General features: G+C 39.7%; 1 protein-coding gene across 3 annotated transcripts in view; it reads right to left on the bottom strand.

Moving 5' to 3' along the window:
- The window catches only part of LOC126995501 (uncharacterized), a 59,538-nt gene that overhangs the window by 31,326 nt on the left and 10,627 nt on the right, over nucleotides 1-17,585 (bottom strand). For all 3 annotated transcript variants that reach the window (XM_050855089.1, XM_050855092.1, XM_050855091.1), the window contains exons 3-6: nucleotides 8,998-9,077; nucleotides 4,764-4,906; nucleotides 4,386-4,525; nucleotides 3,867-3,971 (exon numbers count right to left, since the gene is read on the bottom strand). In XM_050855089.1, the coding sequence (XP_050711046.1) occupies nucleotides 3,867-3,971; nucleotides 4,386-4,525; nucleotides 4,764-4,906; nucleotides 8,998-9,077 (468 nt within the window). The remainder of the gene's footprint in view (nucleotides 1-3,866; nucleotides 3,972-4,385; nucleotides 4,526-4,763; nucleotides 4,907-8,997; nucleotides 9,078-17,585) is intronic.

Raw genomic sequence — 17,585 nt, 5'->3', positions numbered from 1 at the left:
TCATGTTATGGAAATGGGTAAAAGTGAAACAAGACCAATCTGGATATACAAAATGGGAAATGGTGAAACATTAAAAAAAGTGCATGAAGAGAGAGATCTGGGAGTAGTGATGAGGGATGATAATCAACCAGAGAGTCATATAAATCGGATCTTTAGAGACACATATAACTTGGTGAGAAATATTGGAGTAGCATTTAACTACATGGACAAGGACATGATGAGAAGGCTAATCACTACCATGATTAGACCAAAATTAGAATATGCAGAGGTAGTGTGGTCCTCCATAAGAAGAAGCATATAAAGAAACTAGAAAGAATACAGAGGATGGCATCAAAAATGGTCCCAGAGTTGGAGGGATTAATATACAAGGAAAGATTAAAGGAAATGAACTTAACAACACTGGAACAAAGAAGAGTAAGGGGAGACCTAATACAAATTTATAAATTATTAAACAAAATAGATGAAGTAGATAATGAAGAACTGCTACTAACAGAAGGAAACATAAGCAGAAATACAAGAGGACACAGTAAAAAATTGAGAAAGGGGAGATGCTTGAGAGACACAAAGAAGTATAGCTTCCATAAAGAAATGTAGAGGTTTGGAACAGTCTGAGCGAGGATATAGTATCAGCGAGGAGTGTGCAAAGCTTTAAAGATAAGTTGGATAAATGCAGACACGGAGACGGGACCACACGAGCATAATGCCCAGGCCCTGTAAAACTACAACTAGGTAAATACACACACACACTTGGAAAGTATCAAGAGATAAAGCTTTCCCATTAAATGCATTAAGAAGTGGAACAGCCTGGTCAAAAAGGTTGTTTAATCCCCAAAGTTACGACTGACTTATTAATACTGAGAGAAACCCCTTTTCTGTTTATTGCATCCATGTGATTCCAAGATGCACCTTCTCATGCTACAATGATGATGAAAAAATATTGGTCTGAATTTATTTGTTTACATTCAAATGTTCTGCCATCATATTTCTCATTTGAGGCTTGTCATCAATTACAAACAATTTGGATTTGTCCGTATTCATAAAACCATTAAGTATTAAAAATAATTCCATTACTTTCCCTGGGAGGTAATGTTTCTCCTAAGAGAAGATATTAAGAGATGAGAGCCTTTCATGGTAAGGATTGTTTAACAAGGAAGAGATTATTTTTCTTGCCCTACTATGTACACCTAATTTAACAATATCCTTTGCATTGTGGGGAAACCAAAACTGTACTGCATATTCCTATTTGAAGAACCTGGCACTGCAATCTATAGTAAAGGGCATCTCCCACCTATTCGACCAAGCTGAAATTTAATACAAATCTTATTGGATTTTGTCAGTCTTGGTTTGAGAGGGTCAAGTTATCAATCTTTGTGTCATCAGCAAATTTAGTAATGATGAAAATTGTAAAATACTGCAAGAAGATCTAACCAGAGTGTACTAATGGAGCCAGATGTGAAAAAAAAAACAAAAAAACTACATGTGTAAGAAATGGGTAAAATTACAAAAAGGCCATCACTAAATCATTCTATGGGATATAAAAATATCACTTAAGTGAGAGAGGAGAAATGCCAGAGAGTGCTGGTCAGAATAGTTTGTCATCCACAAAATACATTAATAAGATTGTCAGAGACACCTGACGGGTGTAACATACAAGAAAATACTAAATAAGTTGGGGTTGACATTCCTGGAAGAAAAGAAGAAAGAGGTCACATGATTGTAGTATTGAGGACAATGAAGGGATGAAACTAAACTGATAGAGAGAATCTGTTTCTATGGGATGGGGCATCACCTTTGGGATTTGAAATGGAAATTACAAGATGCTTAAAAGATATAAAAAAAAAAAGTTTTCTATAAAGATGAATTAAACTTTGAAACACCCTGAACATACAGATTGTTCAATCTGAAGACATAAATGAGTTAAAGCTAAATTTGACTGACTGAGACTCAAAGATAGGACCCCATGAATGTAATTAATTTTCTGTGTATCAAAACTGGATACATTTGTACATAGTTAGCTGGGTCATATGAACAACACTACAGATAGATAAACAATGAACTTTGGAACTCAAGCTATATGTCATCACACAATTTACTTCAGTTGGAGGTGCTCTACAATGTCTGTGCTTGAATCAAACCATGCTTGCAATATTAAAACACACCCATTCCACCCTATATAGGGGAGAACAATAGTTTGGATGTGTTGACAGATTCAAACAAAGATAAATCATCATATTGTCCTCTTCAGATTTGTTTGGCAACTATGCATTTTGATTACAAGGAAATATTTTCATACGAGTTCATGCTGTCTTTGCGACACTTATAGAAATCTAAGCTTATTAATTTTGATGGGCAGCTAAGCTGGTCAGATTGTAATGGCCAGAGATGTGGATAAAAATGCCAAGAGCCATTAAGCTGTGGGGTTTCATATGGCTTGGTGCTAGAGTGTCCACCTGCTCAGGGGCCTGGGTTTCAATTCTGGGGAGAATTTTTGGGAAAAAATGTACTCGTGCAAGCAGATCAATTTATCATATGCTTCAAGAAGTGGAAATGTCCCCCATGATACTGATGACTGGCTAGCACTGGATCTATTCCTGTGTTGTGCTTCCCCATGTGGGACAGGAACTGCAGCAGACCCCATCTTTTGAAGAGGTTCTGGTCTTCCTTTATAGAATATGTGATTTAAAGTGGGAAAAAAAAGCTCACACACAAAAAAACTGATCTGAATGTGAGACAAGAAACCATGTAATGGCCTGAGATGCAGATAAAGATTTCAGGGGTTCCCTTTGGGTCAACACTGAAGTGTTTGCCTCTCATCTCTGTGGCCCAGGTTCAAATCCCAGGCAGAATGTTTGGAAAAATATTTATTTTCCTAAATAGATAAATTTCTAATGTACTTTGATAAGTGGAAATATATACCTTATGACAAGTTCATGCTAGATTACAGCAGAGATAATTAAATGCACTTTAATTCCCAGTTCAAAACATTTTTTTTTTAAATATAACATATAGTACTACAGGGTCTTTCTGTTATTTTAAAAATTATATTTTTTCTATACAGAACTCTGGTAACATATGTAAAGATTTGTAATTTGAGAAGGAAAGGATGGACAAGTCATAGACAAAGGTAGAATAAGTACAAGGAAAGAGTAAAGCATATGTTTATCTTTGTTTATTTTTAGTATTATTGAGAGGGTCTACTGTATTGGATACTGGTTTAATCGATCAGAATAAATTAACACTTTGCTGGAGCAAATTAAGTCCAAGAATAACTTTCTGAAATTTGTTTGTTAATGTAGAGGCCATCCATGATGAAGAGTATCAATTATGGGCTTCAAAGATTTAAGCATGCATTTATTTTTTGCTTGAATGTGTCATTTTGGACAAAATTGTACACTAAGTATCATGTCACATGATTTCTCTACTCTAGTTTTTCCACATGTAATTTTTTTTATAGCAAAGGAGGCAGGTCATGGCCAAAACAAAATAAAATAAAAGTCTGCAACAAACTGCCCCCATAAGAAGTCTGAAAGAAGTTGCCAAATGAATTGTCAATTTTGGTCAGAGATGTGCACCTGAAAGAGTTCATCATAAACTCTTCAACACACCGTATTAATATAGATGTGCATGGGTTCACAGAACCTATACATATTGCTCTTCTCTGTGACCATGCTCCTTACAAATACTGAAAATGCATATAATGGTAAAACAACAAAAAATAATAATATCTTAAACTGGAAAGCTGTACTTCAGCAACATTTCTAGTCCAAATTTCATCTGAAATCACTCGTAGAAAATGTCATATGTATATGTGATGAATCAATCATTTTAAAACAAAAAGTCAAATGATTAGACACTGGAATGCTTACTTGATGTAGGGCTGGTGTAAGGCTACAAGGCAGCAGTGGGCTGTGAGGGTGACAGCTGATAAGTGGAAGTAGTCAAAGAGAACTGGCAGGTGGTAGTGAAGGCCCCTGTCAAGAAGTAAGGCATAAAGTTATAACAAGAAAGGTACCAATAAAAATACATTAACTACTAAATAAAGAGGTGGTCTGTGCTAAAGGGGATATGTTAGTGATAACTTTGAAATATTGAGGTTTAAAATGACTAAATTATGAAACAATTAAGAGCAGATCATTAAAAAAAATTAGTACTTCAAGGAATGTTCATTATTTTTTTTCTTTTCAAGAACATATAAAATTATGACTAGGCCATGAATGTAGAAATGGATACATCATCAAAATTACAAGTTCTTAGTAAGAACGACCTGCACCTTGCTTGTGTCAACTCATTTAAATTCTCTTATAGTACTACATGCAATTCTCTTACAGTACTACAGGCACAAACAGTAAAATTGTCTTATAAAATTGTAATTTTTGTTTGTTTACCTGGTAGGAGAAAAATGGAGGTTGAGGGTTCTGGTGGAGACACACTGGATGGCATTATGGTGGTCTGGGCCAAAGGCATGCTCAGTGAACCACAGCTCCACCACCAGCTGCAGGTCTGCCCGGTCCAGGCTCTCCGCCAGCTGGGGATGGCAGGAACAACATAGTAGTATAAATTATGTAGTTTAACAGTAAAATGTGGGTTCCAACAGCTTGAATTTTAACCCACTCTCTTGCAAGAACTCTATGAAACATTATAAATTTCTTGTGTTATCCATTCTCTCCCATAACCCACCTAACTATTTCTCCTTCCCTCTACAGTTTAAGGCCTTGTGTGACCTAGATATACCTATTAACTCCTGTTAGTCTTCTCCCTCCTACCTTGTGAGCATCAACGATCAGGTGCAGCTTAAAAAGAACGTGGTCGTCAAGGTGAACTTCCTCGTTACGGTAAAGGATCTGAAACGTCTTGCTGACAGCAGCACCATTCACCACACACGCTGGAAACACCAGCCCAGTGCCACCTGAAACAGCCATCAAACCATCACACATCTTTTCATAATACAGTGTAACAGTTTAGTTCCTGTTGCTCTTTATCTTCACTAAATTGTGCAGTTGATGGTAATGTAGTTTTCAGTTTGATGAGGTGTATCTACATGAAGTAATGCATAGCACTGATGCTGATGTATCTTTTCCTTTCCTGAATACGTATGATGAGATGATTTAGAGCATGACAGGAATAAAAGTTAGCGTGAAGTTGAAATACACAGCAAGAGAGCAAGACATGACGAGCCTCCAGGTTTGAGTGATAACATGATAGTACTGTGTATATTCGGTAGGGAAACCAATCCATGTTATTAAATTATGTATAAGTAAACGCCATTTGTCTTGGGGATGGCCGAGATTGTTCGGATATGACACCTGTCTACAAAATTTTTGGAGGGCTCAGCATGTGGGCATTTGGAACATCCTGCCTCTTGGAGGATCACTGATTCCTCACATTTTGTATAAGCCCAGAAGACTGAAGATGAACTTAGTGGGACTCGAGTGGAAGGCGAGAATACCCGGCATAAGCAAGATCATTATTGGGGGGTGGGCATTCCTAGAAACCCTCTAGAGAAAAAAAACTAGAGAATATAAGGGCTAAAAGAGTTGAGCGGTCATTTAGCTAGAGTGCAGCCTCGTGGGCACGAGAGTCGGGACGAGAGTCAGCTACATAGGAACCCGAAGTACGTGATATGAGACTCAGCGTGGCTTAGGAAAAGGCATCGACATTCAGATTTCCAGTTGTGATTGTGTTGCTGTACTGATGTGGCAATATAGAGGACTGCCGCCTAACTGGCTTCACGTCTATGTCAACAACTGACTGTATCCTATTTGGCGCTTCGCGACGGAGCGCCGACGTGAGTTCGAGTCTTTGACAGGGTAGGTGTATCTCAAGAAGGCGTTTGAGTCAATGCATCGGAAATCAATCATTATTTAGCTCTCTCCTGCGACTCCATGGGGTTCCTGCAAAGATTAGTGGTCTATTGACTGGCCTGTACTCTGGGAATGACAGTAGTGTGTGTGTGTGTGTGTGTGTGTGCGCGGGGGGGGGGGGGGGGAGCGGTGATGCAGCTCTCGGAAGCACAGTGAGGCAAGGATACTTCCTTGCCCAATCATTTTTTAAAACTTGTATGGACTGGGTATTGGGCAGAATTAAGGACAAAGCCATTGTGGAGCATCTACTGGCAATGCCATGTTCACAGACCTTGTCTTTGCTGCTGATGTAGTAAACTTTGACGAGTCGCTGGAAAATGTGGTGGTGGTTATCTAACCGCTGCACGAGAACCCGAAGTCTAACCGGCCAAGACCAAAGTGCAAGTATTTGTGGGCCACTGAATGAAACAGTGCACTGAGTGCAGACTGTTCAGTGTTCATGCGAGTGGCGAGGTCATTGAGATTCTGGAGAATTTAACATTCACTGGTAGACTCAAGAATGGAGTATTAGTATTCGAATATATTCGATCGAATACCGTATTTGGGTGTATTCGTATGCAAATAATTATTGACAGAAATCAAAGTATTTTCATTCGTATTCGAATACAAGGGAAAAGTTTTCGTATTCTGCGAATAATCTGACAAATACTTCAAAATTTATTATCAGTAATAACAGTCGTTGTTCCTTACAACTCTAGCCTCCTGGGCGGACGTGTAATGGTCGTGTAGGCTATAGCCTGATCTAGGCAGAGGTGGGTACCGCTAACCGAAAATTAACCTTCGCTAACTGGTAACCCACTCAGTAAAAAGTTGGCTTCGCTTACGCTGTGGATTTCAAAGGCTGTGAGTTTTCGTTTTTTGGGAATAACTTTGTAACCAACACTCGTATCAGCACAAGATTTTGTTACAGCAATCACGGCGTTTACAACTAACATGTTATCCACTCACTTTTACTCAATAAAGGGTGTCTGTCAATATAAAAGTTAAAAAAAATATACAAGGCCACTACCAAATGCTTCATGTCTTGATAGTTATGAAGCCTGCGTCAGTGGCCACATTTTGAGAGAGAGAGAGAGAGAGAGAGAGAGGGGGGGGGGGGGCAGGGGATAAAGTGGAGGGAGGGAAGAGGGACAGAGTGGGCGGAGCTTCTGCTACGTCATAGTACTACGTTACTACCTGTGTTCGTTTCTTTGAGTGGCCAGTCCGACTTTCCCCTTTTGCTACAGGGAGAAGTGCCTTTATTATCTACTTTTGGTGATTCACGATACCCATAAAAATTAGGGCAGTGTGCGAAATACACTGTAACAAAATCTTGTGCTGATACGAGTGTTGGTTACAAAGTTATTCCCAAAAAACGAAAACTCAAAGCCTTTGAAATTCACATCCAGAACGGTATAGCATGTCAAAATCAGATGATGCTCAAACTGGGTGGCATACGCTGGGTGTGTCCTCTTGGGGTGGCACATGACGCACCGGAAGTGCAAACCATTGGCGTTCGTCATATCTCTTGATTTAAGGACAAAGTACTCTTCTGGTGGGGCCACGTTCTGGAACTTCTGGGACTCCTGGCCGTCAGGTTGAGTGTCCTCGCCTCACCCACAGCTACATCCTCAGGCGGAACAAAAACGTCCTCATTCGGGTCACCTTCCATGACGTCGATAACGATAAACAAGGCGACAATAATGAACGCGACTACACGGTGACAACGTCGCAGCTGAACTGAACAAAGAGCTCAACAAGCAACAACAAGGAGAAGAGAAAGAAGCCACCAGTTTATCCTAAATCCGTGTGTTTTACCCAAGATTTCCCCGAAATTTACGCGTTTTTTACTTTTTTCCATAACTGACACTTTAATTATATATATTTTTTTATTTTAAGTTTGCTTCTTCTTAGGTGGAAAATATCGAATTCTTGTTATTAAATCCAGAGTTCAAAGAGTTTGAAATGGAAGATGCAATAGCCTAAAATACCCCAAAGTTTCCCTAACTATAGTTCAATTACCCTACTTTAAGGCGTAATTTACCCAAAAGTGGAAGCCCTAAATTATTGCGCCATGTGAGGGCTCAACTGGTGCGGTGTCTGCCCACAACGGACAAGAACAAATCTGTATGAATTTTTAGAGGACTTAAGTTAGCGGAGGAGGAAATTCATTTAGCGAAAGCTAATTGGTCCGCTAGCTGTTTCCAAAGTTAGCGAAAACGCTAAACAGCTAACGAAAGAGTTAGCATCGCTAATTAGCGGTTATAGCGGATTAGCGGAACCGTGCCCACCACTGGATTTAGGGTTATAGCGGATTAGCGGAACCGTGCCCACCACTGGATTTAGGGTTATAGCATAGATGCATGAGCTCATTTTACTGTTCCATAACTTTTGAACAGTGCTATGCCCAGTTACGTCAAGAAGGTATTTTTCAGTGAAAAGTATTCATGAATGTATTCATCAATACTTTCAAGAAGTATTCGTATTTATATTCGAATTAAAACCATTTCTGTGTATTCAAATTCATAGGTAGCTATATGTATTTGTTATAATTTGAGGTATTCGTACTCGTATTCGAATACACAACTCGATCTTGTATTCACTCCATCCTTGAACCTAACCTAACCTAACAAAACCACAAAATACATACGTCTTGACTCAGAAAAATCATATATGCTTCCTCATACTGAGACTTTCTACATAAAAAAGTGACCTCTTTCTCTGTTGATTCATACCGTAAGTCGCTGGTTGTCGTGTGCTCGAAGAGACCCTTAAATTAATTTACAATAATAATAACAATTATAATCACAACAATAACAATAATAATAGTAATATCAATAAAAAATATGAATAAGCTATTATTATAGCTATTATATATACCATTCTAATAATTGTTGTTTTGCTATTACTTCTATAAACCTACCTTTTTCCAACCATGAGGGCATGCACGTAGGCGGAGCGAAAAAAAAAAAAGTAAAAAAGTACAACAAAGGAAAATAAGAAAATAGATGAAAGAAAACTCTTGTGCTTCTCTTTTGTTTCATGAAGTAAAGGAGTTCTGAGGGGAGGTGGAAAGGGAGAAGGGGAAAGGGTGGAATTTCTCTTTTTAGCCTTACATTCAAATAAATATAAATACAACAACAACAACAACACTTACTGGAGCTGCGTGGCTGACTTAGTTCTATCTTAGCAGGGAGTTTGGGGGACGACTTGACGTACATACGAAGCTGGTAATACCTGCAAGAGGGCAGAAAGCGAGGGTTTATACAAATTGCAGATCTAGCTTCCTTATTTTTATGCTGTCCTCCACTCCGTCCATTTCTTGTCGTGTGTGTGTGTGTGTGTGTGTGTGTGTGTGTGTGTGTGTGTCTCTCTCTCTCTCTCTGGTGGGAAGTAGAAGAGCCTGTTGAAGAAAGCTAAAAATACAGGTTTCTTAAAGAGGAAGTAGGAGAGGCGGCCTTCCTGCTACATGGCTGGACACAGTGTTACCGGCCTGCGCGGGCCACGCCAGGAAGCAATTAACAGGGATGAGATGAGACATTTATATAAGCGGGAGGAGTTTACACACACACACACTGGATCTACGAATGGGGCCAGCAGGTGAGCAAAGTTAATTTTAAAGTAAAGAAATACAAATTATTGAAGATGTGTTGAAGTAAGAAGAGGCCATCACTCTAAATTTTGATGATTACTGAAAAAAAGTGACCTAAGAGTGTTGGTTCAGAATGATTTGTCACCTGGAAACACACAAAAATATGGTTTCAGAGACCCACAGCATGTTGACAAAATTAAGAGTGGTTTTTCACTATATGGACAAATATATGATGAAACTGATGGGTTGGAATACGAGGCAGTAGTATGGTCCCCAAATGATAGGAAAATAAAATAAAAATCAAGAGAATACAATGAGCGGCAACCGAGATGGTCCCTAACTAATAAGGAAAGGCTGGACGTGTTGGGTGATATTGTTCAGTGAAGGGAATAGATATAATTGATAGACAAGATCGGTTTATGTGGAATAGGAGAGCGATACACTTGAAGAAAATAAAGAAATAAAGTTTCCCACATACATGAGTTGAACTGTGGAACAGCTTGGACAATGAGATCGGCCAGCCAAAACACTTGAATGGATAAAAAAAAAAAACAAAAAAACAAAACTGAGGCTCGGAAACGGGGTCCGTAGCTCATTTCCTGTATATTACAGACAGGTAAACACACACACACACACACACACACACACACACACACATACAAACACACACACCGGCTCCGTGGAGCAACTGGTTAGAGCGCTGCGCTGCCAGGCTTCACAGTCTGACAGGGCGGCGGTTCGAGCCCGCTCAGGCCGGATTCTTTCCATTGACTAGGAGTGATTACTGTTCCCCCTTGAGCAAGGGGGATTGGGTGTGTGGTGTGAGAGGTCCTGGCAGTACCTAGAGATCGACGATAAAGACCCCTTGCTCATGTCGGGAGGGTACCTGCAGGCGATTACGAGTCCAACACGTGATCAGGCCGTGGTGAATTACACACAATGTAAATAAAGAGAAAAATGCGAATTTGTAAAGTACTGAATGAGACACATTAGATTTTTAAATGAGGAAATACAAATATCTGAAAATATGAACTCTGAATATGATGAGAGAACGACCACGAGAGCCTCATACCGACAAACAAGGCCTTAGCTCAACCGAGTTCGATAATTAAATACACAAACTTAGGTATGTGCATATCCATTTTAAACTTTTACGGCGATGCACTTTCTTTGGTAATCGAATGTCACATATTGATCGTTAGTTTTAACCTGGAAGAGCCTACTGCGCCGCGACTCCAGTTGTACAACCTCATTACCATCAGGTGGCTTGTAACTAAACGATGAAATAATGAAATGAAAAAAGCAGAAACTAATTTAAGTGATGTAGGCAGAGATACACAAACTAAACTTAAGAAAATAAGGCAATAATGACCCCCCCCTACCCCCCCGCTTTTAGGGGCTATGGAAAGGGAACAGCAAAGGATGATGGCGATAAGTTGGCAGGGGAAACACAGACATGACGGACAGGAAAAGTGAAAAAAAAAAAAAAAAAAGAGAAGTCCGGAAGAGGTGGTGATGAAAATTACGCTGAGCAATACGTTAGCAGAGAAAAACAGACATGGGAAAACCAGATTAAAAAAATTAAAAAATAAATAAACACGAAAAAGGACTAAATAAAAGAAACGTGGGTGAGCGCGTTATACCGGGTGTCAGGGAACGAAAATATTACAATACAGGCTGGTGGGAAAGAATGCATATGAATGATTGACGGCTGCACACACACACCCTTTTAACTTTGGAGCCGATGAAGTGACCTTTGTGCAGGGTTACGCCGCGCCCGCCAGTGTGGGTGACAAAACCTTTGCTGCACCCTGAAGCCGCTGCGGTACGCGTACGACCAAGGCCTACGACCCACGGGCTGGAAAATTATGCGCTGCCATGATTATGCGTGCGTTGGTGGTGGTCAGCCCCGCGTTCCAGCAGTTCGCGAAAGGTGTACTGTATACTATGGTTTACCTGCACATAACTTGCGTGGTTTAGAGACGCAACTTTTGTTTCATTTCTTTTTCTTACTGCTCTCTCTCTCTCTCTCTCTCTCTCTCTCTCTCTCTCTCTCTCTCTCTCTCTCTCTCTCTCTCAAGTTTCAATGCGCGTAGCCTAGTTTCAATGCGAGTAGCCTAAGAAACAAATTTGATGAACTGAGATGTCTTGCTCTAACAGAAAATTTTGACATAATTGCTATAACCGAAACATTTATCGACACCACAAATACTGATTTAAGTTCCGAATACAACATAGATGACTACAGACTCTTCAACAAAGATCGTGTAAACCGTAGAGGCGGTGGCGTCGCCCTTTTTGTCAAAAGCTATTTGCAACCCGCTGACAAAACACCAAGAAACAGTAACGTTGAACATTTGTGCGTGCGAGTAAACATTGCAAAACTCAATTTAAATATATCTGTCACCTACAGACCTCCTGGGCAATCACTCGATGACGACCTTGAAATGTACAGCGTCTTAAGGCAGTCACTTAATAACAACGACTCACTGATATTTGAAGACTTTAACCTCCCCCATATCGACTGGGCGACACTGCCAGGTATAGAAGGCGAGTCACATAGAATGATCGAATTTCTAGAAGAAAATTATCTAAGCCAAATGGTTTCTGAGCCAACTCGACAAAATAATATACTCGACCTTGTTATAACGACCCAAGATAACCTAGTCAGTAATGTCACGGTAGGAGAACACCTCGGTTCTTGTGATCATAAATTAGTGCGCGTCGACATTAGAGCTTAATCAACAGACTGAAAATAAAGTAAAGGTGCCCAATTTCAAAAGAGCTAACTTCGTAGAAATCCGACAAAAACTAACAGAAATACAACTATCAGATGACGGCAACGTAGAGGAAGCCTGGCTAAGCTTTAAAAATCACTTACTCACTCAGCAGAACACATTCGTCCCCTTGTGCGAGAAGCGAATTAACAGTAATGAAAGCCCACCGTGGTTTAATAGCGAAATTAAGCAGTCAGTCAATGAGAGAAAATTGTTTTACAGGTTAAAGAAAGAACAAAGCACGCCCGAAAATATTAGACTTTATAATGATGCCAGGCGACGAGTAAAAAGACTAGTATGTCAGGCAAAGCGTAGATATGAAGAAAATATTGCAGCCAACTGTAAAAATAATCCGAAATCTTTCTTCAATTACATAAACAACAGAAAGGCGATCAAAAGTGGTATTGGACCTTTAACAAACAGCGACGGTGCACTAGTGACTGACAGCCAACACATTGCAAACCTCTTAAACAATTACTTTTCCTCGGTGTTTAATACTAACAGTCTTCCTCCCACTGCCACCAACACCAGTAGTATTGTAAATCTTGAGCATGCATTGCCTAATATTGAAATAACAACCGATGAAGTCCTTAAAGCTCTCCATTCACTTAAAACAAATAAAAGTCCCGGACCCGACAAAGTATATCCATCTATGGTATATCCTATACTGCTTAAAGAAACAAAGAGCGAAATACTCTCCTCCCTCACTACCGTATTCAATATGTCCTTGCGACAAGGCATCGTCCCTTCGGATTGGAAAAAGGCTAACGTGACACCGATTTTTAAGAAAGGAGACAAAAAAATACCAGGTAACTACTGACCCATTAGTCTAACTTCAATTGAAGGTAAGCTACTCTAGAGCATAATTAGAGACAAAATTGTGAGTTACCTCGAAAGCTACTCATCAATTGGGGATTCACAATATGACTTCCGTAACAAAAGATTATGCCTGTCAAACCTACTGACCTTTTATAACGATCTCTTCTCAGTTTATGACGTAACCAAATCATTGGACGTAGTCTATCTTGATTTCCAGAAAGCGTTTGATAAAATCCCACATCATAAATTACTTTATAAATTAAAGCAAATAGGTATTGATGGTCAAGTAAACCAATGGATCACGAATTGGTTGAGACAAGAAAGAGTTGTGATTGACGGATTTAACTCAGAGTGGGCGCCGGTCACTAGTGGCGTCCCTCAGGGCTCGGTTCTTGGCCCAGTGCTCTTCATTATTTACATCAACGATGTGGATGTTGGACTTAATAATCGCATTAGTAAATTTGCAGACGACACAAAGATTGGTAACTCGGTTCTCACTGACGAAGACAGGCAAAGCCTCCAAGAGGATTTGCACAAAATTTCAGCTTGGTCGGATAAATGGGAGATGCCCTTTAACGTAGAGAAGTGCCAGGTCCTTCAAGTTGGAACAAAAAATAAGAAGTTCGATTACGAAATGCGCGGCGTTAAACTCACAAGCGTTCAATGCGTTAAGGACCTGGGGGTCAAAATCGCGTCAAACCTAAAATTCTCACAGCAATGCATCGATGCAGCAAATAAAGCGAACAGAATGTTGGGCTTCATTAAAAGAAACTTTTTATTCAAGAATAAAGATGTAATACTTCCGCTCTACAACAGTTTAGTCAGACCCCACTTGGAATATGCAGTACAGTTTTGGTCTCCCCACCATGCAAAGGACATTGCTAAACTAGAAGGTGTTCAGCGTCGAGCAACAAAAATGATCCCTTCCTTGCGCAACAAATCCTACGAAGAAAGGCTTTCTACCCTTAACATGTTCTCTCTTGAGAAACGTCGCCTCCGAGGAAAACTGATCGAATGTTTTAAAATACTTAATGGTTTCACGAATGTAGACAGAACAAAATTGTTTATGATCGATGACACTTTGCGAACGAGGAACAATGGCATAAAACTCAAATGTAGACAAGTAAATTCAGACTGCACCAAATTTTTCTTCACCAACGTTATAGTGCGAGAATGGAATAAGCTCCCACCATCGGTGGTCCAGTGTAACACGATTGACTCCTTTGAAAACAAGCTCGACCGTCACTTCCTTGAACTTAATATTAACTAGAGTAGAAAAGCAACGTTTTGGAGCCATCTGATTAATGTAAAATCACTTAGGTTTAAGGACAGACCACCTAGTCTGGACCATGGGGTCTGTGTGGTCTGATTTTCTATGTAATTCTATGTAATTCTCTCTGCCATACCCGAACTCCAGTGTTCATTGCGGAACATGAGAGGAAGATTATTACGACGATGACGACGACGACGAACTATGTTCATTGGATGATGTCATGATGAAATTATGTAATAGTGATTAGTGGTGATGGTGACCAGTGTCATAGTAATAGGCTAATTTGTTGGAAAGCTAATCGCTGTAGGTGTAGGCTTGTGCTGATAGGAAAGTAGTAGTAGTACAGTAAAGTGGTAGTAATGATGGTGAAAGTAATAGCAAGATGGTAATGTTAAAAAAAATAATGATGACGATCATACAGCAGTAACAGGGAAATAATTATGAAAAAAAATTGATGATGCTGAATTGCTGATCTGGTGATGCTGGTGATAGTAATATTAATAATAATGGTGACAAGTATTATGACTGTGATAGTAGAAGGCATATTTTATTGATAGTGGTGAGTAGTACTTATGATACTACCATACTACTATCTTTCTTTGTCTATCTGCCCCTCTCTTTGTCTGTCTGTCTGTCTGTCATTCTGTCTCCTACCTACCCCCTCATTTCTTCGATGTTCTCTCTCTCTGTCTGTCTGTCTCTGTGTGTGTCATTATGTCTCTCCCTCTCTTCTCCTTTCTTCCTTCTTTCGACCCACACCCTCTCTTCATCCTTTGCCCTCACCCTATTCCCTCTCTCCATTTCCCTTCCCGCCCTCCTGTTTATCTGTCTGTATGTATAGCACCACTCCCCCAGTCCCCACCACCTACTGTACCACCCCTTCTCCCTCCCCCTCTGCCTACCCGTTTAGCCTACATCCACCTCTCTCTCTCTCTCTCTCTCTCTCTCTCTCTCTCTCTCTCTCTCTCTCTCTCTCTCTCTCTCTCTCTCTCTCTCTCTCTCTCTCTCTCTCTCTCTCTCTCTCTCTCTCTTCAGTAAATGACAACAGCACGATGCTAGTGTTTTTCTTTTCAACCAAAGCTTACTGTTGGAAGCTGAGTAATTATAATCGTAATTATAATTGACTGTCTCTTGTAGTAATTGTAATTGTAATTGAACTTCACATGAGTAATTGTAATTATAATTGCAATTTAAAGTTTTAATAATGTAATTGTAATTGTAATTAAGATTTTGAATTGTAATTACTCTAACCCTGCTGGAGACAAACCACACGCTGTCCTGATGACTATCTATCAACCCGGACTCAAGCAAAACTCTCAACAGGATCAAGTGGAGCTCCGGGGTACAGCATGAGCCAAGCACGAATGGTGCCACTACAAAAATATTTGCCTGAGGCACTAGCGGGCTGGGGCCACCCAACAGGCCCCGTCAGGAAAGCCTACCGGGGCTCGAACGTAATTTATATATATATATATATATATATATATATATATATATATATATATATATATATATATATATATATATATATATATCTAGATATATATTATATATATATACGACCTTAATATATATTGCAGCAGGGTGCTCGAGTTATCATTCGCCACCTCCTTCTATCCATTGTATCATCTTCTTGCACTCCAAGTATATTCATGTCACACTTTATCACATCTCTCCATCTTATTCTTTGTCTTCCGATACTCCTTCTTCCCCTAACCCCCGCCATCATTGCCTTCTTCACTGGTTCATCATCATCTCTCCTTTTCACGTGTCCAAAGTATCTCAGTCGTGCTTCTCTCGCCTTCTCCTTTATATTACATATTCCACACATTCTTCTTATATCTTCACTTTGTCTCCTCTCCAACAGTGAGATGCCAACTATCCATCTCACTATCCTCATCTCCGTTCTCTCCAAAATGCCTTCTTCTTTCTTCCTTAAGGACCATGTTTCTGCACCATACAAAAGTACTGGTCTCAGCACACTTTTGTATATTTTCATTCTCAGTTTCAATGGTATTTTCTTATCTAAGGTCACCCCGCTCACTTCCCTCCATTTTTGCCATACATCTTTTACTCTTTGTCTCACTGCCTTCTCTGTCCCTCCTTCATTTGCAATGACTGATCCCAAATATTTAAATTCATTTGTCTGTTTCAATCTTCTGCCATCCTCCGATGTTACACTTATTTCTTCATGCCCTTCCCTACTGCTTACCATTACCTCCGTCTTTTGTGTGTTTACTTTCATTCCCTTTCTCTCCAGGTTACCTTTCCATATCAAATATCTCTGCTGTAGGCCTTCCTCTGTATCCGCAATGATGGCTAGGTTGTCGGCGAATAACAACTCCCACAGTTCATAATTTTCCCTTATGTCCATTGTTATTGTGTCCAACACAGTAAGAAACAGAAAAGGACTCAAGCTGATCCCTGATGGAGTCCTACTTCAACTAAGAAAGATTCTGTTTCTCCATACTTCGTCTGCACTGTTGTTTTAGCTCCCTCATACATCATCCTCAACAGTCTTATCAGCTTTTCTGGCACTCCTTTCTTTCTCAAGCTCCAATACAATACTTCTCTAGGCACTCTATCATAAGCTTTCTCCAAGTCCACAAAACACCAATACACTTTTGTTTCCTTCTAGATATTTTTCCTGTATCTGCCTTACAATAAATGTTGCATCCACAGTGCTCGATCCAGTCATGAATCCGAATTGTTGATTGTGAATTTTGACCAACTCTCTCAGTCTACCTTCTATCACTCTTTCAAGTATTTTCAGGACATGCTCCAACAACTTAATACCTCTGTAGTTTTCACAACTCAATATATCTCCCTTCTGCTTGTACAACTTAACTATTTTACTTTCTTTCCAATCTTCAGGCATTTTCTCTGTCCTCCAGATCTTTTCTAACAATGAGTATATCCACTCCAAACCAAGTTCTTCTAATGCTTTAATCAGTTCTAGTGTTACCTTAGATTTCCCTCCTGTCTTGTTAGTCTTTCCCTTTCTTATGGCTTTGTCCACTTCCTCTAAACTAATGTTTAATATTGGACCTTCAACTGGTAATGCTTCACTTAGTTCTTCATATTCATTTTTCGTGTTTAACAGGTTTGAGAAATACTTCTTTTTATGTCATCGTCTTCTATAAGAATGTCTCCGTTTCCGTTCTTTATTATTCCTATTTCACCAACATCTTTCCTCGTTTCCTTTCTTGCCTTCGCTACTCTGTATATAATCTTCTCTCCTTCTGGTGTATCCAACTTCTCATACCAATCTCTGTATGTATTTC

This window comes from Eriocheir sinensis, chromosome 8 (genome assembly GCF_024679095.1).
Source record: "Eriocheir sinensis breed Jianghai 21 chromosome 8, ASM2467909v1, whole genome shotgun sequence".
In the NCBI taxonomy this organism is placed as follows: domain Eukaryota; kingdom Metazoa; phylum Arthropoda; class Malacostraca; order Decapoda; family Varunidae; genus Eriocheir; species Eriocheir sinensis.
This window is presented reverse-complemented; position numbering and strand designations above follow the sequence as displayed.